At 34.5% G+C, this 26,203-nt stretch overlaps 5 protein-coding genes across 10 annotated transcripts; 2 read left to right on the top strand and 3 right to left on the bottom strand.

Moving 5' to 3' along the window:
• Positions 1-271: 271 nt before the first annotated feature.
• On the bottom strand, positions 272-4,104 carry LOC123679622. Of its 3 annotated transcripts, none has more exons than XM_045617002.1 (5): positions 3,935-4,104; positions 2,823-2,971; positions 2,142-2,364; positions 1,769-1,889; positions 272-553 (listed from the first exon to the last, which is right to left on the bottom strand). In XM_045617002.1, the coding sequence occupies exons 2-5, from the start codon at positions 2,916-2,918 to the stop codon at positions 418-420; spliced, it is 576 nt and encodes a 191-aa protein (XP_045472958.1). In that variant the 5' UTR covers positions 2,919-2,971; positions 3,935-4,104; the 3' UTR covers positions 272-417. The 3 variants fall into 3 exon arrangements, with proteins under 3 accessions (XP_045472958.1, XP_045472957.1, XP_045472955.1); XM_045617001.1 differs by lacking the exon at positions 3,935-4,104 and adding an exon at positions 3,674-3,767; XM_045616999.1 differs by lacking the exon at positions 3,935-4,104 and adding an exon at positions 3,343-3,502.
• A 1,664-nt stretch (positions 4,105-5,768) lies between these two features.
• On the top strand, positions 5,769-9,289 carry LOC123679621. The gene is made up of 6 exons (XM_045616998.1): positions 5,769-5,818; positions 6,899-7,008; positions 7,305-7,486; positions 8,393-8,612; positions 8,674-8,791; positions 9,078-9,289. The coding sequence occupies exons 2-6, from the start codon at positions 6,972-6,974 to the stop codon at positions 9,199-9,201; spliced, it is 681 nt and encodes a 226-aa protein (XP_045472954.1). The 5' UTR covers positions 5,769-5,818; positions 6,899-6,971; the 3' UTR covers positions 9,202-9,289.
• Positions 9,290-10,639: 1,350 nt separating this feature from the next.
• Positions 10,640-12,835, top strand: LOC123679620. Its single transcript, XM_045616997.1, has 4 exons — positions 10,640-11,136; positions 11,221-11,354; positions 12,086-12,299; positions 12,615-12,835. Exons 1-4 carry the CDS (start codon positions 11,097-11,099, stop codon positions 12,644-12,646), a joined length of 420 nt encoding a protein of 139 aa, XP_045472953.1. The 5' UTR covers positions 10,640-11,096; the 3' UTR covers positions 12,647-12,835.
• On the bottom strand, positions 12,833-23,242 carry LOC123679616 (autophagy-related protein 23-like). 4 transcript variants are annotated; one of them, XM_045616991.1, is made up of 10 exons: positions 23,096-23,242; positions 22,880-23,035; positions 22,642-22,828; positions 22,013-22,268; positions 18,942-19,231; positions 16,987-17,138; positions 16,691-16,929; positions 16,471-16,638; positions 15,250-15,412; positions 12,833-13,100 (listed from the first exon to the last, which is right to left on the bottom strand). In XM_045616991.1, the coding sequence occupies exons 1-10, from the start codon at positions 23,111-23,113 to the stop codon at positions 12,957-12,959; spliced, it is 1,773 nt and encodes a 590-aa protein (XP_045472947.1). In that variant the 5' UTR covers positions 23,114-23,242; the 3' UTR covers positions 12,833-12,956. The 4 variants fall into 4 exon arrangements, with proteins under 4 accessions (XP_045472947.1, XP_045472948.1, XP_045472945.1 ...); XM_045616992.1 differs by having other exon boundaries at positions 18,942-19,228; XM_045616989.1 differs by having other exon boundaries at positions 22,642-23,035.
• A 369-nt stretch (positions 23,243-23,611) lies between these two features.
• On the bottom strand, positions 23,612-24,629 carry LOC123680188 (vesicle transport protein SEC20-like; the record flags this gene model as incomplete). Its single annotated transcript, XM_045617969.1, has 3 exons — positions 23,612-24,209; positions 24,315-24,496; positions 24,552-24,629. Coding segments are annotated over 3 exons (546 nt in total), but the record flags the coding sequence as incomplete, so codon positions are not given.
• Between the last annotated feature and the right edge of the window lie 1,574 nt (positions 24,630-26,203).

Here is a 26,203-nt window from a genome sequence, read left to right as displayed (position 1 = left end):
GAAATACGTCTTTGTTTGATGGGGCTGTGACCAATATTTTAGAAGATATAACGATTATTGTAGAGATTCAATTTTGAGGTTTTTTTCCAATTTCAAATAAGCGGAAGTTGCAGATATCTGAAAATATTTTAGGAAGAAAGATCATTTCCTCAAACCCCAGCATGCATATTTACAGCATAAAATTATGATTAGTTTTCCATAGACTTCTAACTGGCCATCGCGGTGAATCACCCTGTATATTTGTTTTTTATATCAAAATGAAATCCTTAACTATCAAACATGTGCTACGATAATTACTTACAGCTTTATATTTTTATAACTCTAAAAAACAATTAATCAAATAAAATGACATAATATCATTTAAGATTATTAATTTAACAACGAAGTATTTACAGTATGTTTATGTTTGAAATATAATTACACAGTGTTTTTCTTAAAATTGCAAGGCTTTACTAAAGATTCGTACAATCCTCTTATGGTATTAACGGTAACATTCCTTGGGCACATACCTTCAATTGTACTTGTTAGGCATTTCTCTAGCTCGGCCGAGGATCTGAAAACATTTAGAATGTGCTTTTAGAGAAGTTTTATAAGTTTTCCAAGTCTTCCAAGAAGCATTCGGGATATGAAAATTTGGCTGCGAATCTGAAATTTTTGCTTGCAGAATGCATTTCTGTGTATTTTCACTGTCTGTCGGTCTGTGTGTCCCCAACTAAAGAATCTCGATAGAAATTGGTATGATTATACAGTTTCCAGCGTAGATATTTCCAGCTGATTTGCTCATGATGCGCAAAATGTTTCTTGTTCTAAAAGTCCAATTTTGATGGAATTTGAAAAGTGTATTCGGATTGGAACATAGAATGTTATAAATAAATAACAGTTCTGTTGAATAACAGGCCAATTGAAAAGTCCCTTGCGCATCCCAGAACACTGATGCCATAACCTTGCCAGCTGACTGTTGTGTTTTTCCTCGCTTTGGATTCGATTCATCGTATGCAGTCCACTCAGCTGACTGTCGATTGGACTACGGAATGAAATGATGGTGCCATGTTTCATCCATTGTCACTATCGACGCAAAAATTCAGGTTTATTGCACTTGAACAGCTTCAAACACTGTTCAGAATCATTAACCCGTTGCTTTTCATCGATTGTGAGCTCGCGCGGCACCTATTTTGCACACAGCTTTCTCATGTACAAATATTCGTGAATGATACGATGTACACGTTCAGATGATATCTTCACAATGTCTGCTATCTCAATCAATTTCACTTTACCTTCATTCAAAATTATTTTGTGAACTTTTTGATTTTTTCGTCGGTGGCAGCCTCTTTTGGGCGTCCACTGCGTTCGCCGTCTTAGGTGCTCACTTCACCACGTATAAACTTAGCATACCAATCAATGATGGTTGATTTTCCTGGTGCAGACCCCGAAAACTCTTCATCAAGCCAAGATTTTGCTTCAGCTGTATTTGTTCCCTTCAAAAAGCAATATTTTATCAGCAAACGAAATTCCTTTTTTCCATCTTTTTTCAAATAACAAAAGTAGCTACACTCACAACGCAATATTTCACAAAATAATGGTAGGACTGCTGTCAAATTTTTACACGTATCGTTTGAAGGTTGGTACTAACTGAAAATCATACGGATTTAATACTAGCACCGCCATCTGTGCATCAGACCGGGAACTTTTGAATTGGCCTAATATACCTGGCGTCGCAATTTTTCAAATAAAGGAAAGGAATAAATTTTCGAAGTATTATAATACTCACTTGCAAAAAACATTACTAAATTTTTCCTGAGTTATGAATACAGATTGAACATCCATGACGAATCTATTCACACAAGGCTCTTCTAATTCCAATGATTTCAGGAAACATGGATTGGCCAATTCTGGAATAATAAGTAGATTGCATATTATATGAAAGGAGTAGATCTCTGCTAGTTCATATCTACAGGTTTTTCCAATATTAGGTTTAATTTTGAACAGCTCTCTATCTGTCGAGCTGTCATCTTTTGACATTTGACAAGTAAAAACTACGCAATTATTAAAAATGGAAAGATACACGCTTCAACAACGAATGCTCAAAAGATGTTGACACTAAGTCAGTGCTTTTCTAGAACTAGAATTATAGCTATTCTCACCTAGAAGGTCAGCTGTATCAGACTTGCATATGAATGCAGCTTCTGACAGGGTTGTCTTTAAAGATATGTCGATGGCTCCTTTCAATACCTTATTTTGGTTGCATTCCTCTACCTTTTTTGCTAGTGGATCCAAGCATTTCATCCAGTCATTCGCTAAAGAATCACAAAAAGATCCAGATATAGACAAATTTCCTATGCAATCGATAGCTTCTGTTTTAGCTGACTGAAAAAATATATACTTATCGAATTCTGAATATGCTATGGGTCTAAATGAGTGAAAAACTGTTTTAATAGTGAAAAAGTGAATTGAGGATACAAGGAAAATATGAAAAAGAGAAATCAACAAACAAAAAAGAAACAATTAGATCCTGCTATGGTTTTGAGATCTAATTTAGCTTTGTGAAATTTAGAATTATCATATAATGTATGTGAGGTGTTCTATTTTAAAGAAGGTTTTCCCTAAAACTACTAAATTTCTCTTAAAAAACAAAATAATCATGTATTTTTATCACTTTCCAGATGAAGGATAATCTCTAAAATCTTTTTAATGCTCTTGCAATAATTTGTAAGCTTACCTAATGGTTGCAGCTCTAATATTTTTTTATATTCAACAACTTTGGTTTTTTGCAATTTTTTTCTCGATAAAAGTTTCTGATATGTATGTAATAGTTAATAACTTACCCTCACAACTGGATTAATTTTGGGTGAACAGTCATTTCCACCCATAAGAATAAGACTTTCAATGATGAAGAATTGCAAAAATCCAATTTTTTCCATGATTGGCTTTTCATAGTCAGAGAGAGCATTGTTCGGAATTATTGAACCTAAAACTGATATAAATTTTGAGAAAGCAATAGAAGGCAGAAAGAAAAAGATTTCGAAAATGTTGTCTTACCAAATTTTCGTATATTTTAATTTGGATACAAAATTTTTCCTTGATCATAAAAATGAACCGAGTTAGAAAATTCTGGGCATTTTGCTCGGTTTTTCATCTGAAGTTTCTCCTACCACTACGGTAGGCATTTTCAGGAGTTCCAGCTCAATACTGGCATACTGGTACAAATTCCACAAAAAGCTCTTAATATTTTAATAGTGCTTTGCTTTGAGTAATATTCACGCGTTTTAAAATTAATTGATCACCAATAACAAATTTCGTGTACAATGAAAGAACCATTTCTGGAATTGAATGGTATGTACTCACCTAATAAGAAAATCAATAGCAAAATTTTCATGGTGTTTATAATAACTATTGACGAGTATATATAAAATAAATGTGAGTAATTCTAAAATGTTTGTAAGTTTATCTTCTTAACCTTTCAGCACTTCGATAACTCCTTTCGTCATAAAACAATCTTTTACATGTAATTAGGTAGTGAAAAATGAGAATCAGAATTCTGTGTATTTAATCTTACAATATCAAATGAATTTCACCTAATTACCTACATTCTATAATATCATATTGAAAAAGTTTTATGAACTCATTTAAAGATCTGTTGAGAATTGCATACAATCAATTTAATATTATTACCTACATAAATCATCAATTCAGCTACCAATGATTGTATCCAAAATGATAATTTTCTTCAATATTATAATGCTTTATATATTCTTACTCATAATGAAATATCCCCGAAATATATTTATCTCTCAACCTTTGATTTCGGTAAGAAAAACAATGGGTGAATTAAAATGAGATAACTTAATATCGTAAAGTGTGAGATAATAATTATATTTTAAAGAGAAATAGATTTAGTTTCGAACGTCATATACAGTGTGTCATTTTAAAAACTTACCAGAGCTGTGAAGAGCACTAAATAATAGTGCTTCGAGCAATAAGCACCGATTTCCAAAAAAGACTCGAAAATGCTAAGCACCCTGTGAAAGTAATTCGATATTTCGTGCACTTAGCACTTTACTAGGAACTGTTGAAAGTGTTATTTTTTAATAGGAATAAATATTGTATCTCTTCAATATATGTAAGATTATTGAAGGGTAAGGAAAGAAGTAGAGCAGAACTTTATTGAAGCAAACTGATTAAAAATAGTGAAATTCTGTGTATAAAAATTGGTTATTATATTTCAAAGTTGACAATCTGAAGAGAAATAACAATGAATCAACAAAACGAGGATGGAAAAGAACAATTTTGAATCCTTTTTCAATATGGATTTTGAACATTTAACACTTTAATTTTTAAGTGCTTCTTTTACTAAGCACTGCTTTTAAAAAGTGCTCAAGAGCACAAAATAGCAAATGTTATGAAAGTAAAAAAAAATGGTATACAAGAGATGATCTTATAAACGCAGTTTTTTTTAATTCGTTATATCCTTCAGGGATTGAACGATAGAATTTTCTTTATAGATACAAATTGTTCTTATACAAATTCTGATAGAGATTTTTTGAAATTTGAAACAAACAAATACTGAAAATTAATTGAAAACAAACTAGTTTATCCAAGATGAGTTAATACAACTTGAATAATAAATTGAATCACCACTTGTATTCAATCAGTATTTGCATGTAAACATGGAAATGTTTGAAGATAATAATAAAAAAATGGATAGAAATGATTAATCCCTAATGGCTTCATTTACTGCAATCATAAGTCCATATTCGAAGGCATCGTCAGAAATCTACAGAAGTATGAATTTTCTTTCATTTCAATGCGTTTTTAAAACTCGCCAAGAATTTTTTCTTACTTCTATCGCCTGAAAACGCCTTATTCAGAGTGATTATTTTAGATGTGAAGAAAATTTATTACAAGATTTCCATAAAATAGCATACAAAAACTTTTCCATTTATTGAACATTTGATGAAGAGCCACGAAAAATTGTATGAAGAAGAATTTCCGCAGGAAGCAACACTTTCTGGATCAAGTAGTATTTGTGGTAATAGCAACATAAAACGTTGGATACAAAATAGTCAAAATAGTTTTTGGACGGCTAGTCAAAATAGTTTTTGGACGGCAGCTCCATTAAGTTAAAAATATGCGGTTTCTTTTATTGTACTTGTAATTTTTATTAACAGGGCGCTCTAGTGTCAGATTTCTTGTTCACAGCATTCACTTGATTTGTAAGAAGGTCTAAAGTAAGAACTTTACTTTTCACGAAGAATTTTGAGGTGGAGTTGTTCGAAAAAAAAGTTTGAATTAATGTATTTTCTTGTTGTTTTTAATAAATGTAGGTATTTGTTGTACCTACTAACTATATTTAACATGAATATTTCATCCATTCAATGCATATTTATTGAATAAATTATTATTCAAACATTTGCGTCTTTATCTCCTTCTTTCACGTGATCACGAAGAAAAAAGTTCTAAGTATTAGCAGTAAAAACCACTCTTCAACTTGGATTTCGAGAATAGAATAAGTAAAATGAGTTAGGTATATCAAGAAGTTTAAAAGTGTAAAATCATTTCAAAAAATAATGTATTCATATTGTTCATGCTGTTATTCATGAATGAGAAATATTCTATATATGCATTTTCAAAGTTCGCAATCTCTTAGATCCTTCGAATTCAATTTCTAACGAGCAAAATTAACCCTTCTTGATTTTACATTGGATAATGGTCCATGTAAATGGCTTCTTCCGTCTCAGTGGGCGAATTAAAAATTTAAATTTATTTAGTCTTATACATCATAGAATATCACATAGTCGTGCTTAAGTCTGATTTTAGTAAGGTAGGTACTCAAAATTTTTCATCTATTCAACGCAATTTTTTGTAAGGGAAATTGAGAATTTCACTAACTATAAAAATTATAAATGACCTCTTGGTATATTCTCCTCAATAATAGTTTCTACAATAAGGAAAAAAATTGAATTTTTTTGAGTTTTGATGAATTTGAGTTATCCAAGTGCATGATTTTTTTATGAACACTCTGTACATTTTTGGTCCAAACCGCAAACAGTCTTATAATACCTACTACTTATTTGCAGAATGGAAAAAGAAAAAAAAATGAATCCTCATCGCCACCATTTTTTTTAAGAACCCCATTAACTCATGAACCGTTGAGTTTTAACCAAAAGTATGGCATATTGCCGAAATTGTCGTCAAAAAAGCTATCTAATGATGCAATGATATACTGCGTGTGCTAACGAACTTTTATTTAATTTTTCAATAGTTGGGCGAATATACCTAGTATAATACTGGGTGTGCCATTTGAAATAAGGAAGTAGTAGTCTGTTTCCGGTATAACCGGAAGTTGTAGAGATCTGAAAATATTTTATGGAAAAAGATCATTGTCTCAAACCTCAATATGCCAATTTTCAGCTCAAAATTATGATTAGTTTTCCATAAACGTCTAATAGGCCATCTCGGTGAATCACCGTGTATTTCTAAAATTGTTGGGCGTATATTTGGACCCTCACGAAAAGACAAATTGTTAAATTTTTCCTAGACATAAATGATTGCAAATAAACCAATCGGAGATAATTGAAACTTGATGAACCGATTATAAAATTCCAAGAAAAGATTTAGATTTTTATAGACGCAGATTCACATCCATTTCCAAAATGCTTACAATGCATTAAAAATGGGTGTACTACATCGATACAAAAACTCTCCACATCTGATATAAGTAAATTTATTATTTTATATACATATAAGAAAAAAAAAAGATAATTTTATCTAATTACTCCTGAACTCTTGACAGTGCTCCTCTGCAAGGATACTTTTCTAAGATATAGGGTTATCGAAGAATTTTGTTTACGATTTCAATTATTTATCTCATTATTTTCCATTAATTAAACACCAATTGCAGGGGTTTCATATATAAACAGAAGAGAAGCTAGGACCTTGGCTTTCTGATAAGTAACAGATCATTGCTGGTCAAAATGAAATTCTTGTTGGTCCTCGTTGCTGTATTCGCAGGTGAGTAATTGCAAAGAATTTTTATTTTGCATCTTAACAACATAAAACGCCTATTCCTCAGTGATTATTACTCATCAATTTCCACCAAAACAAAAAGAAATAGCAGAATTCCATCTAAATGAAAAAAAACACTATAGATTTTATCAGTTATTAAATATTGAAAATTGTCAGATCTCGATAAAATTCCTGAAGCACCCTGTATAATTGCAATACTTCAACAGTGTCGGACCTGTTGTTACTGAAATATTGTTTTTTTTTCGATATATTTCTTAATTTCCTATTTTTCTTATTTTCAGTTGCCTACTCAAGGCGCATTGAGTTGAATTCACTCGTAAACAGAATTCAAGATTATTCCAAGAGGATCGAAAACACCGATTCTTCACCAGAACAACTCCAAGATCTTCTTAAGGATGGTCTACAAGAAATAACTTCCCAAATTGAAATAGCAGTCTGCAAACGCAATACAACAAAACTCTACGTAAGTACCTCATAATATAGAATCATCTCATGTGCGTTTTTTTCTAAAATTTGGAACGTTAGAATATTTAAATTCTGGGTGCAAGTTGGCCTGAAAAGACAATAAATCCCATATAGAAAATTCAAGCAGACTATCGAGTGATCATTCATACGCCAATTGCACCCTTGGTGGCCACAAAATTGCATGAACACCCTCCTGCAACATTGTAGAAATGTCAATGATCAGATGAACAAAGGTGCAGACCTTAGAACATTAATAAGAGGAAAGGAAATCGCCTTATAACTGATGCATTTGTTTTGATGCCAACATTCGTCACTCTTTGTCTGACGGGACACTATAGCAGTAGCGTAACATAATTTGGTTCATATTTAATGGATTCGGTCCTTACTTGGCGGAAATTCATTATAAATAAAATAAAACGAAGTAATTTCCACTATGTTATTTAATTGTTAGCAACAATTAATTGTGTTTAATTGTTGCTAACAATTAAATAACATAGTGGAAATTACTTCGTTTTATTTTATTTATAATTTGGTTCATTTCGAAATTATCAATTCATGCTCAGAAATAATTTATAATGTGATTTATTCATAAAAATTCTTTCGTGTTTCAAAAGGGTCAATGTTTTCTCAGTTTAATGATTTACCTATTGTGAAGTTATGGAAAAAAGATTCCTGATAAAGCATTCAACAATCAAATCAGGATTCTCCACGTCTATGGCTCGCTGACACAATCGGCTAGCTCGATTGTGATTGGTGACACTAAATTTCCATCTCTCTTGTATTCGGGATCGAGCACAAATGTTTACTTTTCGTTCGTTGTATCTAAATTCTAATGTGCAGACTAATTTGATTCCATAATTGTGATCTAATCAATAAATTTTAATGAATGATTTTTTATTTTCAGGAAGCAGCTTTGAAATCCGTCAAATGCGCTCAAGAATCCAAATCTGAAGGAGTCATCTGTGACAGCCTTGGCGCCGAATTCAAAAAATGCATTGAGCCCATCGAAAAGGTTTTCGAAGAGTGTTTGGAAGCCAAATTCCACGACATTCCAAAACTCATCATCAATGCTGTTACATCAACCACCGAATATCTCTGCAACTCCAAAGTTAGAGACATCGTCGGTGAGTATTCGTGAAAAATTTCACATTTTGAATGTTATTAAATCGCTTTTCTATATTTTAGAACTCAGCAACCCATGCGCTGCTGTTGAACCTGAAAACCTGAAATCTTGCATCGGTGGTATTGAAAGCAAAATCAAGAATATCAATGCTGTGACCAACTTGAAGACTGAGCTTTGTGGGTGAGTGCAAAAATTGGGTTAAAAGCCATTCTATGAGTTTTAACTTCTACCAATTGATCTGTAGATCTACTAGTTATGTGGATCTATCAGATAGGAAGTTCAGCTAGCTTCTCAGTTCTTTTATTACCTAATGAAGTAGCTTCCAAAGTACCTGGCGAAAAGTTTGAAATATTCTTTTAATTCGAACACTGTTGACCCTTCACTATTGAAATGTTTCATAATTACTGCAGCAAATTGAGGATTTAATTCTGCGATTCAATCAATTTACAATCTTTTTTCATTACAGGGAAGCTGTCAAGCAAAAGTCCTGTATCCTCCAACAGATCAACAAGAACTGTAAGAACGATTTAACCAAAAAGAGTTTCAGCGACCTTTACGAAGCAGCCATCGTCAAACCCTGTTCAGCCTGAATATGAAAATTCTGATTTTAATTTAATCGTTCTTTTTTGTATTCTGTGTATTTGTGAAATAAATTAACGTTTAACAATAATACTTTTACGAATATTCGTTTCCTCGAACAAAATATACTAAAGGACAAAGAAACTGCAACATCCAGAAGGAGCAGTTTGAATTTTATTTTATTTTTTTGGTGAAACATATATAGTACAGCAAGGAGTAAATGATTGAAATTTGGAGAAAAAACGAAGGGTTACAATTTTTTCCAATAAATTTGTTAATGATGTGTTTGCCCACCGCGATTATCTATACACTCCCCAACACATTAATGCAATAAGATGGTCTATTTCTTCTTGAGGAATACTATCCCAAGCTACCTGTAGTTCATGTCTAAGAGTCCATGGTGGTTGGGGTAAATTTCCAAGCCTTCTACCCATGATGTCCCAAACATGCTCTATGAGCGAAAGATCGGTAGATTTGGGCGGCCATGGCAAAAGATTCACATGGGTCGCTTCGAAAAAATTTAAACTAACTCTTGCAACATGAGGTCGGGCATTATCTTGCTGAAATATTGGATTCCCGAGCCGGTTAAGGTAAGGGAGAACATATGGCTTCAGTATTACTTGAAGGTAACGCAGCGCTGTCATGTTACCTCGATTGAAGACTAAAGGTGACGTACTTGCATGTGCAATAGCACCCCATACCATAACGCCTACTGTCCTGTGTACATGACGCTCTACATCAAACTGAGGTTCACGTCTTTCTCCCCGACGTCGTCTAACCCTTCTTCGGCCATCATGTGCATCCAAGGAGAATCGAGATTCATCAGAAAAGACGACCTGATGCCATTCCACATTCCAATCTTGACGTTCTCTGCACCACTGTAATCGTTGCCGGCGATGCTCAACCGTCAGAGGTAACACAGAATGGGGTCGACAATGCTGCAGTCCAAAAGACCTTATCCGGCGGTAAACCGTTCGGAGAGTTACAGGATGACCTTGTTCTCTTAACTACTCATCAGCCAAAGATCGAGTTGTCGCAAATCGGTCTCTAATGGCCATAAGTCTTAGACGTCGATCATGAACTTCATTTGTGCCACTTCGACAGCTGGTGCCTACTCTTCTTCGATTTTGGCCATTATCAAACCACGATTGACAACATCTCATAACAGTAGTTGGATTTCTGTTCATACGGTTAGCGATTTCTCGAAATGACAACCCTCACCTCCTATAAAACCAATAATTCGACCTCATTCAAATTCACTTAGCTGCTGGCAATAAATTCCGCGTACACGTGCTCTAGGCATTTCAACAACAACTGCACAACGACTTTGGATCTCCTCGAATAGCTGGTTTGTTGTAAAATTAAAAAAAACTTGCAAAAAACGACTACAATATTCAAGTAACAAAAATTGTTTACATGAAAAAACCTTCACAAGTTTTTTCTCCGAATTCAATCATTTACTCCCTGCTATACTATGTTTCAGCAAAAAAAAAAATTTAACAGCTCCTTCTTGGTGTTGCAGTTTCTTTGTCCGTTAGTTTATGTATACCTATGTAAACAACAAAAATTGTGCTCGTACTCAAAACATTACGAGTACTTACAACATAAAAAATGTCAAATTTCACGATGTCAATATCAGATTTCACCTGGCAATATCGGTGTTGCCAATTTTCAATACAAAAATAGTAGCCCTCTTATTATCTTGAAGTTTGTGGACGTTCATAGGTATATGGCATTTTCGTGAACTGCAACGAATTATTAAAATTGAAAATTGATGAAGCTATCAATTTCAAATTATGTTTTCAATGCCCAATAAATTTCCGATTAATGCAGATTTGATTCCATCACGATATTTAATATTTCCATTATTTGCGATTGTATTTCCGTTATTGAAAATCGATTCAATATGAAAACAAGGCTCTTTTTTCTTGGCTATTTATTTTTAAGTGAGTACCTAACGAATAAGTACAATGTCATTATTATGAGCATTATTTAACTTTGAAACATACATACTGAAATGAATATTACAGCTTTTGAAAAGGTCCTTTCAACTTCTCAAAAATCTCAAGCTCAGAAAAAAGTGAACTATTACGATGTTGCATTGGAAAAGGTGGTAGGACTAGCTCTGACCCATTTGAAACAACTGAATGAAGACAATGTCCTAGTAAGTAAAACTACAATTTCTTAGCTCAACCTTCTCCTTCACTATGCTTTTTCGTCTTAAGTTTCGAAAAGTTTTTTTCGATCTTATAACACTATAGGGTTTCCAATAAGAGTTTTCAATTTGATATTAAAGAAAAAGCGAGTATATTGCAAGAGAAATCAATGGATTTTTATTCCATTCTAAAAAGGAAGGTATGTCATTAACGATGGAAAACGATTTTACCCAAATGGCCTCCAAGGCTACGGTTGCAGCACCATATATCTTTTTCATTAAATTTTCCATGGCGTATATTTGCATGTCCTCGATAACTCGAATGTGGAGCATTAGCATAGACCTTTTTTTTACGTGACCTCAAAGAAAAAAGTCTAAAAGTGTTAAATCACAATATCTCGTTGGCCAATTATGATCACTTTTTCGAAAAATAATCCTGGAAGGAAATTTATCTTGCAAAATTGCGATTGTTTTGTTGCTTATGCGACACGTTTTCCATCAGATGCTTTACGATTATAGTGCATTATTTTTGCAAACTGTAACAGCAAAATTTTTCACCATTTTTGTAGAGGTTTTTTTGAAACGTGTATCGTTCCATCCTTAGAAGTTGCATAGTATTTTACTTGTCTAATATCAAAATATGAGAGCTGCCCAGAAAGAGGGATATTCAAAATGAAACCTCTCGTTGGAAAACCATTTTTTTTATAATCTCACTCAATCAATTCGATAAATTGTTTCAGGAAATGGGGTTGAACGTATATGGATGTGTGAGCAGAACTAAAGACCTTATCTGTAATGAAAATAGTACAGAATTCACTGAATGCATTGATTCTGTAAAAAATTTATTCGAGATGACACTTGATACAAAATATGAGCACTACACAAAAATGTTATTGAAATCGCTAATTTCTGCAGAAAATTTTTTCTGTCATGGAAAGATCAAGGAAGTTTTTGGTAAGTACGATTTATACATTAATTTTGAAGTATTCTAGTGTTGAATCTCCCAAATTTTATGGTTTTTTTTTCAACCAAACCCATGTCAAGATCTGTATTTCAGTACGATAAAAATATTGGAAGAATCCTTAAAAATACGTATATTCCGTGAATTTTATCGATTATTTTCAACTCTTTTGTTGTTGTTAGGACCAATTCACATTTTTTTTTTCAAATCGAAAAGTACTAATTCCTTAAATCAGCAAATAACAATGCTATAACTTTAATTTGCTTAAATGAATGCATTTTCTTTTAATCGAGTTTTTTTTATTTCAGATGTTTTATTGAGTTCAAAGAATGTGCATTGAAGGTTAGAACCAACAACTGTGAAAACCTTGCAGTACTTGAAGATTGTCATTTGAATTACATCATAATGTTGACTAAACTATAAACAAAACCTTCAAACCCTCAACTTTCCTTAGAATGTATTTTCGATTTGGGAATATTTTAAAGTAATATGTAAAGTCTTCTTACAGTATAGTAATCTCATAAACGAATCTTCAATTAATTTATTCGATAGATAATATTCCTGAAAGCACATTCAACTTCAAACGATTCAACAATTTTACTTCTCTAACACAAAACAACACAACATATTTGACATCAAAGCGGACAATATTAATCTAACTCGTCGTATTCATTTTTCGATGTTTTAGCTGCACATTCTGTTACGATACCGCATCTATAAAATGGTAGATCGACAACATCACCATTACCAATACCAATAATTTTTTTAGATTCAGATGGTTCCTGGACTTTCCTCTGAAAATAAAATGTTCTTCTTTATTTCATACCCACAAACCATCTCTTATTAGAAACTCAATAGAATATCTATCAGAGATTATATTTATTATTGAAATTGGGTTTTCCACTAAGAGGTTTCATTTTGAATAGCCCGCTATTGCAGTAGCTGTCACTTTTGAAGCCGACATCTTTACACATTTGACAAGTGAAAACTACGCCATTACTAAAAATGGAACGATACATGCTTCAACAACGAAATGAAATTGTTAAAATTTATAAAAAAAATTGTGAACATTTTGCAGTCATGGTTCGTAAAATTAGATCACTTTTGGGTCGTCGTGAACCCTTTTCGACTGGCAATAGTGAAACTAGACGAAAATTCGAGCTGTTGGGACAAGTGAGTGATGTGAAGAATCGAAGCCGTGTGCGTCCCTCAAAAAAAAATGAGTATATTGCTGATGTAGCCCGTTATGTTGGCTAAAGTTCAGGTTTTTCCGTTCCTCGTCGATTTGACATGAAGACTTAAGTTTTAAGGCTTTAAAGTTCAGTTAACACCAAAACTCAAGCCGGTCGATCACCATTAGCATCGGAATAATTCAGATTTTTAGTTAGTATCAACCTTCAAACGATACATGTCAAAATTTGACAGCAGTCCGACCATTAGTTTGTGAGATATTGCGTTGTGAGTGTAGCTACTTTTGTTATTTGGAAAAAGATGAAAAAAAAAGAATTTCGTGTGCTGATGAAATATTGATTTTTGAAGGGAAAAAATACAGCTGAAGCAAAAACTTGGCTTGTTGAAGAGTTTCCGGGGTCTGCACCAGGAAAATTAACCATCATTGATTGGTATGCTAAGTTTAAACGTGGTGAAATGAGCACCGAAGACGGCGAACGCAGTGGACGCTCAAAAGAGACTGTCACTGACGAAAAAATCCAAAGTTCACAAAATAATTTTGAATGATCGTAAAGTGGAATTGATCGAGATAGCAGACATTGTGTATATATCATCTGAGCGTGTACATCATATCATTCACGAATATTTGTACATGAGAAAGCTGTGTGCAAAATGGGTGTCGCGCGAGCTCACAATCGATCAAAAGCAACAACGTGCTAATGATTCTGAGCAGTGTTTGAAGCTATTTAAGTGCAATACACCTGAATTTTTGCGTCGATATTTGACAATGGATGAAACATGGTTCCATCATTTTACTCCGGAGTCCATTTGACAGTCAGCTGAGTGAACTGGGCACGATAAACCGAATCCAAAGAGAGGAAAAACACAACAGTCAGCTGGCAAAGTTTTAGGTTTTGGCATCAGTATTCTGGGATGCGCAAGGTATAATATTCATTGATTACCTCCAAAAGGGTCAAACCATCAACAATGATTATTATATAGCGTTATTGGATAGCTTAAAGGATGAAATCGTTAAAAAAAACGGTCCCATTTGAAGAAAAAAAGGTGCTGTTTCATCAAGACAATGCGTTGTGTCACAAATCAATGAAAACAATGGCAAAATTGCATAAATTGGGCTTCGACTTGCTTCTGCATCCACCGTATTCGTACTCGTTTCAACAATATAAAAATGGAACCTCTTATTGGACAACCCTTTATATCGATTATTCAAAAATGAAAAAAAAAATAGTTTAGTACAAATTGGCCTAATCTTCTGAGAGTTCTTACAGAGGCCTAGAAGAGTCGGAATAGAAAACCTTGATACAAAACAAACATAAAAAATCTGGACACCAAATTTATCAAACATGATTCAGAATTTTTCGAACCTGAATCATGATTATATATTTTTAAATTGAATTAATTTTCTAATTAAATTTTGATTAATTAATAAAATTAAATTCTGATTAATCAATTAATTAATATAAATGAATTAAAATCAGGTTATGAATCTTGTTCCTGAACTTAACTTATACATGAAAACAAAGAGTTCGATTGAAATGGTATTTTAAAAGTTTATTATGGAACTCATTTCCAGTTTTTACAAAAATTATAGAAAGGAGCGCATAAGAATGCCATTTTGAATATGTAATTTGGACAGGAGAATTCGGACAGATAACCTACTGTTTCGTGTATGGCTTTACTTTTATACAGGGCGAAAAGCCAGAAACCTACCAGTATTAATTTCATAACGGTTGACGTATCGAGGTCACTTACATCTAACTTTTTATGGCTTTTTTCCGAAGCTTTTTTCTTTTCTGGTTTGCTACTCTTTGAAGAAGTCTTGGATGATTTTTTCTCTGTTTGGCTGGAGATGGATGACTTCGACTTGGTTTCGTTGAGGGTCTTCATCTTTCCTACTATTTTCTTGATGTTCTGCCTGCAAAGTGATACTTTGGCTATACAAATGAGATCACATTGAAGTAAAGTCTAATCTAACTATAACAATTTATATATCCTTGCAAAATTTCGTGTTGATAGCTCCACCAAATCAACTAACGGGTGTTTTTTTTCGAGGTATATAACTTTAAGTTGGCATTACTGTTCAAGATGGCGACCGATTTAACAGCTGTCAAGTGATTTATTCTCAGTTTGGTTTGGCTATTCATCATGAATAGACTCACGCCTGAACAACGCTTGCAAATGGTGCAATTTTATTTCGAAAATAATGGTTCTGTGCGGAATACGTATCGCGCACTACGTCCATTTTATTTTGTTTAGCGACGAAGCGCACTTCTGGTTGAATGGCTACGTCAACAAAAAAAACTGCCGCATTTGGAATGAAGCTAATCCTCAAGTGTATGTCGAAACACCGTTACATCCAAAAAAACTGACTGTTTGGTGCGCTTTATGGGCTGGTGGAATCATTGGTCCGTACTTCTTCAAAAACGATACGTTACAGTCAATGGTGATCGGTATAGAGCCATGATTACTAACTGTTTCATTCCTGAATTGAACAACCATGATGTCCAGGAGCTGCGGTTCCAACAAGACGACACACATCTCGTGCCACAATCGATTTAGGAAAGACACGTTTGGTGACCGCCTAATTTCACGTTTTGGACCTGTGAATTGGCCTCCAAGATCTTGTGATTTGACACCGCTAGACTACTTTCTCTGGGGTTATGTAAAGTCATTGGTCTATGCAGATAAGCCACAAACCCTTGACCATTTGGAAGACTACATTCGCCGTGTTATTGCCGATATACGGCCACAAATGTTGGAAAAAGTAATCGAAAATTGGACGTCCAGATTGGACTACATCCGAGTCAGCCGTGGCGGTCATATGCCAGAAATTATATTTGAAATGTAATGCCAAAAGATTATCTTGCGGATAAATGAAATTCATGTCAATCGAATAATCCATCGTTGTTTTATTGCAATTTAAAGTTCTATAGCTCTAAAAAAACACCCTTTACAACTCAATATGTTACTTACTGAGTGGCCTTTTGCAAATCCTTGAACGATTCAATGCTAGCACAATCTTTCTCGGCAATATCAACATTTGACCTGAGTTGAGTTGTCATTTTCTCCGCATCAGGTATTGAGAACAACTTCAATTCTTTCAACTCCTCTATTTCCTTCGCTAATTTCTCAATGTTCTCGCTGAAAACTCAGATTGAGTAATATATTTCGCATCTACCTGTATCAAGCTCACTCTTTGATCTTCAAATCGCTCTCTGTTTTCTGTTGATCTTCTTTCATGTGAAAAATGGTGTCTTTGAGGCAGTCCACCTGCGATATCATGTCTAGAAGGTAGACGTGGAGCTGTTTGATCTCCTCGTGCGGCATTTCTTCCAAGATTATCTTCTTTTTATGTTGTTGAGTTTCGGTTTTTTCCATTCCATCGAACTTCTCGCTGATACTGGCTAGATCGGGATCAGACTGATCGTTGACCTACAAATCGGAGAATGGAATAAATTCACATCATCTAGTTATTTGTTATGATACAACCTGTACTTCGTCCAGTATACTTGGAGGCTGTTCATCTTCCAAGATTTTTCCCATGTCGTAGTTTTCATTGTCCGATTTTATATCTGTTAAGATGAGATCCTCTTGAGTGAGATCATCGGATGGGGAATCGATCATTCCAAGCATTTTTGAATCTGTTGGATAAGTGAGAGCTGTTAGATGAATGAGTAGCTGTTATTAGGTGTACAACTTTGCTCCTGCCGTTTTGCAATAGATGGCTGTAGCGATGAGTGGTAGTCGAAATGAATAGATCGTAGATGTCATACAATAAGCTTAGGTATTTGTAAACATAACGCCATCGAAATATTAGTCGATTTGTGTCTGCATCATAAAGTTATTTTCGGTTAAACATGTCAGCTTATGAGCCAAATTTTCGTCATTCACGAGAGGTTTTAATTTTCTGCTTCAATATGATAAAATATGTGGATGAGGCTCATCGAATGCTCTCAAATGCCTATGGTGAGGCCGCTGTTAGTTTAAGAACGTGCTGAGAGTGGTTTCAACGCTTCAAGAACGGTGATTTTCCCGTCGAAGACCAGCATGTCGGTGGAAGAGAGAAGGTTATCGAAAATGCAGAATTGGAGGCATTACTTGATCAAGACTCGTGTCAAACGCAACAAGAATTGACAGGATCATTGGGAGTGATGCTACAAGCCATTTCAAAACCCCTGAAAGTCATGGGAATGATTCAGAAACAAGGAAATTGGGTACAGTACGAGTTGATGCCGAGATATGATGAACGGAGTTTGTTTGCTTGCGAACAGCTGCTTTCAAGGCACAGAAAGGAGGGATTTCTGCATCGCATTGTGACTGTAGATGAAAAATGGTTACATTACAATAATCCTAAGCGCAGAAAATCATGGGGATATCCCGGTCATGCTTTTACGTCGACGGCCAAAACGAATATTCACGGTTACATAGTCATGCTCAATATTTGATGGGATCAGCGTAGTGCATTATGAGTTGTTTGAACCGACTGAAACTTTCACAGGCCATCGTTATCGAATGCAATTAATGCGTTTGAGCCGAGCATTGAGAAACAAATGGCTGCAATACAACGAGAGACATGATAAAGTGATTTTACAGCATGACAATGCTCGACCTAATGTTGCGAAAGTGGTCAAGACATACTTGGAAACGTTGAAATGGAAAGTCCACCCCCACCCACCTTATTCTCTAGACGTTGCCGTTCAGACTATCACTTGTTTCAATCAATGGCACACGGCCTGGCTGGCCTGCACTTCCGGTCTTATCAAGAAGTAAAAAATTGGATCGATTCGTGGATCGCTTCAAAAGATGACCATTTTTTCAACACGGGATTCGTACACTGGGAGTAAGTAGTGGCCAGCGATGGACAATACTTTGAATCTCAAATGTATAACCAGTTTTTTATAATAAAGGAAAGTTATATATCTATGTATTTTAGCAGTAACATCAACAGCAGCTGCGATAACAACAGTAATAAAACAAGATCAGCGGCCACAATTGCTATAGCAGCTGTTGCTGCTTCTACAATTGTGGCTGAGAAGATTTTGTCGAGAAAAATTTTCAAAAACCAGCAGCCACAATTGTACGCGCAGCAACAGCTATTTGTTACTGCTGCTGCAATTGTGGCTGCTGCTTCTTTTTAAATTTGCTTGACAGTCTTCTCAGTCACAATTGCAGAAGTAGCAACAGCTACTACATTTGTTGCTGCTAATGCAATTGCGGCTATATTATTCTTGTTTTATTGTTGTTATTGAAGCTGCTGTTGATGTTACTGCTACAGTTATTGCCGGTGCTGGTGCAGCTGCTCTTTTTTTAATTCTCGACAATTTTCTCACACGGTAAAGCGTAAAAAAATATTCCATCTTCCATCTGATCTTTGTCTTTGATTATTCATACAAAATCCTTCGATGGTTCATCCAGCTTCTGAAAATAACCAAACTACTGCTCACCTTCCATAGGAAATTGAACTGATTCATCCACAGTGAGTGTTCTGGAAAAATTCAACTCTGCATTAGTCCCTCGAGTCATTAGATCTTCGATAGTCTGTAGGATTTTCTTGAAAGACGGATGCATGCAGGCATCCTGCTCCTCATCTCTCTGTTTCTCATAATGGACCTCTTTCTTGCCTTTTTTCTTTCCATTGCTCCCGTTTGATATGGGGATGAATTCCCCAGATAACCTCTCTAGAAGTCCTTCAGATTTTGATCCTTTCGCTTCTACGTGGTAGGATGCGGTTCTACTAAAAATATGGGCAAATATACACTACGCAAAAAAATTAACGCACATGAAAATCTCAATTTTAATGAAGGTTAACTCTGCATTGACTTTATAACTTATTTTTTATGTTCTCTCGGGAGGGTTTTGAACGAAACAAGACACATTAAATGGAAGAAAAATTCAGTATTTCACCGAATCTTATGTGAAAGAAGAGAAATAAACAATTCTCAAAATACTGGAATGCTGATAAGTGATTTAATACTTGGTATTTCCACCCCTTGCGTTAATTACAGCTCGGCAACGACGGTTCATACTCAAAATGAGTGATCTTAAAATGTTCTGATCTAATCCTTCCCAGATTTCTCTGAGTTGGATTCCTAAGTCATTAAGAGTAGCTGGATGATTTTCTGAACTTCTCAGCCTTCTATTGAGGTTGTCCCAAACCTGCTCAATCGAATTGAGATCTGGACTTCTTGCTGGCCATTCCATTCGAGAGACTTCAACTTCTTCAAGGTACTCCTGAACGATGCGCGCACGATGGGGTCTTGCATTATCGTCCATAAAAATGAAATTTTCACCAATGTATGGGGCAAATGGCACTACATGCTTTTCAAGAATGTTCCTTATACAGGGTGTAACTGAATAAGTGTAAAACATTTAAGGAGGTGATTCCTCATCGAAAAAAAGATAGGATCTTTCATATAAAGAAACTTCATTGGAGCATCCCTTGTTAAGATACAGCCCCTTAAAGGGGGTACATAAAATTTGTATAACAATTTTTTTCACAAGCACTGAAAAAGTTACAATATTGAAATTAACCTGACGTTTTGTACTACCAAAAAGACACTTAGCCAGTTATTTATTTGGTTTACCCCATGGTTGTAAGGGGTGAAAAACGCAACCCCTAAAATTTATTTCCAATGTAACTTTTTGTCTTATTATTTGTTTACCATTTAAAAATTTATTTCCGATAGCCTGTTTCATTCTAAACAAAAAATGTCTCTTGGGTTTTTTGCTCAAAATAAACCAGTAAGCAGCAAAACATTATTTTACGAACAACTACAGAGATACATCGTCATCAACCGCATCATCGATGCGTGCAGGGTAATCAGAGAGACTCCAGGAATATTTGAGCGAATACGTGGCTCAATGCGCCGACGTCTAGACGCATGCGTAATGTTTGAAGGTAGACATATTGAACATTCACTATGATTTCTACATGTTGTGTGTTTTGTTATTAATAACTTAGTTTTGTTTATTACCCTTTAATCGTTTAATGCAGGTACTAACTACAAAATAACAATAAATCCAGTTCGCATTTATGACGATGTATCTCTGTAGTTGTTCGTAAAATAATGTTTTGCTGCTTACTGGTTTATTTTGGGCAAAAAACCCAAGAGACATTTTTTGTTTAGAATGAAACAGGCTATCGGAAATAAATTTTTAAATGGTAAACAAATAATAAGACAAAAAGTTACATTGGAAATAAATTTTACGGGTTGCGTTTTTCACCCCTTACAACCATGGGGTAAACCAAATAAATTACTGGCTAAGTGTCTTTTTGGTAGTACAAAACGTCAGGTTAATTTCAATATTGTAACTTCTTCAGTGCTTGTGAAAAAAATTGTTATACAAATTTTATGTACCCCTTTTAAGGGGCTGTATCTTAACAAGGGTTGCTCCAATGAAGTTTCTTCATATGAAAAATCCTATCTTTTTTTCGATGAGGAATCACCTCCTTAAATGTTTTACACTTATTCAGTTACACCCTGTATACCTGTGCGAGCAGTCAAAGATATTCCACCCCATACCATAATCGATCCTCCCTCGAAACCATTATAGTATTCAAGGAAATTGCACTGAGCATATCTTTCATGTGGACGTCTGTATACAAGGGAACGTCGATCACAATGGTAGAGGCAGAATCTAGACTCATCTGTGAAGAGAACTCTTTCCCAATCAGCCTCTTCCCAATGGATATGCTCTCTCGCAAAATCCAAACGCGCCATTCGATGGGCTGGGGTAAGAGCTGGGCCTCTTGCCGCGACACGAGGCCTTAAATCATATTCTCTGAGGCGATTTCTTATTGTCTGAGTGCTAATTTGCACCCCATGAGTTTGCTCAAGCTGATTTTGAAGGAGGCGAGCGGTTGCAAACGGTTGAAAACGAAGAAACTCTCAAGTAACGTTCTTGAATGGCAGTTGTTACCCGTGGTCTACCCTGTCCTGGTCTTCGGACATTCATATCTGTCTCCCTGAATCGCTGCAACATTCTGGACACACTTGTATGGAAAACTCCAAACCTTTCTGCAATTCTTGTGTATGTCCACTCTTCTTCTCGCAAAACTACCGCTTGGGCACATTCCGTCATTCCTCTTGGGTCAAATTGCGTGTTTCGCGTTGCATAGCGATCGAGTGTAGAAAATCAAACGAAAGAAGAACTATTGATCACTAGAATTGATCGAGAACAATTGATTTCAGAATGGAAACAATACATTCAAAATCTGATAATCTCATCTTTTTTTATTCCTGCTGGGAAAAAACATCTGTATTGAAGAAAAAAACGTTGAAAGTGGATAACATATGCATGCATAATTCTGATAAAAATAATTATCATTGAGAACACCTTCAGTTGTAGAATAAATTTGAAATTTCCATAATGTGCGTTAATTTTTTTGCGCAGTGTATTTATAAATGATCTATATTTCTTTGAGAATATCATAGTAAGGTGTATCTGATATGTCCTGTTTGTTTGACGATTATGTTTAATGTTTGAGGTTTGATGTTTAATCTTGAATGTTTACCTTTCGTATCGGGTTCCTGAATGATAAAAAGGTTTTGTTGTATGTTTCAAGTCCATATTTATGTCCAGCGAAAATTGCGATTCAACAGATTTTGCATTCTTCTTGTTTATGATGGAAATATCTTTCCTGTAAGATTCTTCATTCTCCTCAAAGTCGCCCATATCGAAACTTGGCATACGCAACTCGAGTTTAGTATTAATCCTGCTCTTTTCTTCGTATTCTAATTTGTTATCACCCAGAATAATGCATTCTACCCCTGAAATCTCGAAAGAGTCATTACAAAGACCTTTAAAACTGATATATTTTGAAAACGATGCAAATTTGACAATATGGTTCATTAATTGCTCGTAGAATATCTTAAAACTTCAAAAAAAAGGAGTCGTTTCCCTGGAAAGAATGTCGGATCAGAGTGGACTTGAACCCAGGTTGATTTTTTATATCCCAAGCCGTTCCGATCTTCCAAGAGATGCGCAGCAACGACGCCATCTCTCGTTCAAGTAAAGGGTTTTTAAAAACCGTTGAGTAAAATTTTAGTGATATGAATGATTTTATCGCTTTTTCCGAATCTGGAGGGAATCCCAATTTCAATTGTGGGAAAGAATATTCAAAAAGCCAATTTAGGTACTCACCTTTAGAAGCCAATTTTTTGTTGACCGAGTTGGAGTTATAAAGTTTCGCAGTTTGCAGGGTATTCTGCAGTCTTTTAATCATCATGTCCTTTTCCATAAGGGATTGCTCTAGTTTATCATTTTTCAATTTGAGATTCATCAATACTGATGCTCCCTTGTCTTGTACGTTTTTAGATAACCCGAAAAACTGTAAATTGCTCGTTTCATATAATGGCGTCGGAATTATAGGAGATTTTACCCTTTTCGAATTGAGGAAGTCATCCAACTGTTTGTCTCGTTTCATCATTTCATCTTGTAATTTACGTATTTTCACTTTTAGAATTTGATTTTCACTACAAACGCGTGCAATATGTTTGCGCAAGCTGTAAATTTCTGTTCGGAGATCCTCTTCATCCTGCCGTTTAATTTAATACAGTTTCTAGAAAAAAAAGTGTCGGGAACATGCTATACTCACGACTTCTTGACGCAACATAATCAGTTGGCTATTTAACAACTCTTCTGAAAATTCAACTGACTAAATTTTAAATGTCGCCTAAAATGAGGTAATGACAGGTGAACTTTCATAATTAAATTTGTCATCTTTGACGACGGATCAAAATACTAGATACTTTGTCAAAAAATTACTGGTTCAATCCGCAAAAAATAATATTACATACTTATAGAACTATCTATATCTATAGATACTATTACTACTGAGAAAAAGGAATTTGATGATTGGTTAGATAAAATAACATTCTTCAGTACTTGCTACAATTGGAAGTACCTTAAAGCAGAAATTCTGATAAGAGAAAAAAATTGGCTGGAGCCATCTCAATATCGATGCGATATAATTCTTTGGGTGATCAGAAAAAAACATGCACTTAATGCATGTCTTAGCTCCTATAATCATTATTCTGATTCACAACAAACAAAAGATCTAATAAAATCAAATCTCCATTTAGGTATATGTAGGGAAATAAATTCAAAATAATGCAAATATTATTAAATTTATTTCTATCATAAATAAAATTTATATATTCACAAAATATAATTGCATCAAATGGATATTCAAAGTCAAAGAATCGTGTTCATAAATTGAAACATTTTACTTTATAGATATGTTTCTGCTTATGCGTTCATTTTTATAATTATTATTCATGTTTTATGGAGCTTTTCAGCCTTACAGTCAACTCAGTTTAGATAGTTCCTGGTAAAACTTCAAATACCCTATCAACCATTACCTAATAGTACTTAAATGATCACAATAAAATAATAATTTAGTAAACCTAAGGAAATTGATGCTTCAAAATAGTCTTTTTTGTACTATATAAAACACACAAAAACAGAAAAACAAAAATGCAAACCAAACAAGGATTTTATCAGTAAACTCCCTTCTCCCATATTTAGCTAGAAGTTTTCCTGATTGGGTTATCGCACTACCTGTGAATTTGAGTTCTTCTTGTGTGTCGTATACACTTTCTGAAGAGCTTATCAGAGAGTCATCCCGTCTTCTCAGCAGTTTTTCCTTGGAGTCCTTTTCAATCTGCAGCATTGCTTTAATGTTGGCTTTCTTGAATAAATCCATTGTACTGAAATCATGTCATTTGAATATGGCCAGTTCTACTGCAAATTTTGTATGAAATCACAGAATATAACAACTCAAGACCAACATGGTATATTACTGTACTCATTACCTAGATAACTGATCTCTATGGAGTAGTACTTCTTTAAGGAGGTTTGCATTTTTATTTTCTTCTGCAACTTCCCAAAATTTATCTATATATTTTCTGAGTGAGGCAATTTTTATTCTACCCTCTGAATTCAACGTATGGAGCTCTGATAATTCTGATAATGGACCTCCACAATCATTAATGTCCTACGAAAAATATAAACAATAAGATGATGAAGGCAGAATTAAATCTTGAACATACTTGAATTAGAGCTTTTATTTGAAAGCTTTGTTCTGTTATGTTTTTCCTTAAATTTTCTAACACAATATCAGTAGAATGTTGAAGATGTTCTCAAATGTTAGATATAGTTTATCACATAGAGTAATCTTTGGAACAAAAACTAATCAACTGTCAAATTAATTAATGTAATAAGAATCTTTTCTGTCAGAACCTAGATACTTTTAATTGAATAAATCCTACAGAATTACATAGTTTTAATAGGTTATGGGTACCAGAACGCTTCTGGAGTGTTTTCTGTAGATGGTGAGTGAATTAAAAGTTTAAGAAATGGATCTTATTCGCCACATCAAACATTTGAATGGGGAAACTGATTGGCCTATATGGAAACATAAAATAAGAGACTTACTGGACTATCATGAAGGAGCTCTAGAAGTTATAGATGGAAAATTAGTAAAACCAGTTCATCCAGGATTTGAAGCTAAATCGGAAGAACTGAAGATATACAAAGAAAAAGCAGATTTGTATAGAAAAGCAAACAGTTATGCAAAATCGATGATAACAAGTGCTGTGAGTGATGTGGTATATCAGAAAATTATGGACAAAGAGAGTGCTCGTGAAGCATGGGTGTCCCTGAATCAGCAATTTGAGGCTACGTCTCAAGATCAACTATTTCATTTATGTACGGAATTCTTTTCATTCAAGTGGACCAATAGTGAAGATGTTTCCACACATATTGCCAAGTTGAAACGCATATTCAATGACCTTAATAATGGTTTGAGAACCAAAGGAGAAAATGTTCTTCCTGACCTTATGATTATCTGTAAAATTCTTTATATTCTTCCGAGTTCATATGAAACTTTTCGTTCAAGCTGGATGCTTTTAACAAAAGACCAAGACAAAACGATAGATGAATTGTCTGTTCAGCTATGTATGTATGAACGTAATTTCACAAAATCTGAAAATCAGGAAACAAAAGAAAATTTACAAGAAGCTCTAGTTTTCAATGCAAACAAGAAAATCCAAGAAAGACAAACTGCACAAGGTAGGAAAGAATTCATGAAGAATAGTTTCTGCAACTATTGTAAGAAGAAAGGCCACTGGGTTAAAGTATGCAGAAAATGGATTGCCGATGGTAAACCACCGAAAAATAAGCATTCCAACACTACCTCCACAGAAGGTCACACTTCAGTAAATGTAAGCATGTTCACATTTGATGAGGCAAATATTGCTGAAGAAGACGGTAATACTTGGTGGATAGACAATGGCGCCACTAGACATGTAGCTAATTCACTGGAATATTTCATGGAGTACGAAGAATTTGAATCAGTTCAACAAATAAGAGCAGCTGGTAAAGAAGTTCTCAAAGCTTTAGGAAAAGGCAGTATAAAAGCTAACTCAAATGTTGGTTCGACGAAAGCAATTACTTTACGGGACGTATGGTATGTGCCAAATATTTCCAGAAATTTATTTTCAGTTCTTGCAGCGCAAGATAAGAACTTAAATAGTATTTTTGAATCAACTGCTACACACTGTTCACTGAAAATAAATGATGAGATAATGGTTACTGGAGAACGATCCATAGGAGGTGGCTTATTCAAAAGCTCAATTAACCCTGTGAAGAAAATGCCTGATAGTAAAAATAATGTGAATTTAGCAATTTCTGATAATTCTAC

This window comes from Harmonia axyridis, chromosome 5 (genome assembly GCF_914767665.1).
Source record: "Harmonia axyridis chromosome 5, icHarAxyr1.1, whole genome shotgun sequence".
In the NCBI taxonomy this organism is placed as follows: Eukaryota; Metazoa; Arthropoda; class Insecta; order Coleoptera; family Coccinellidae; genus Harmonia; species Harmonia axyridis.
Note: the sequence above shows the minus strand (reverse complement) of the source record. Positions and strands in the feature narration are given on the sequence as shown.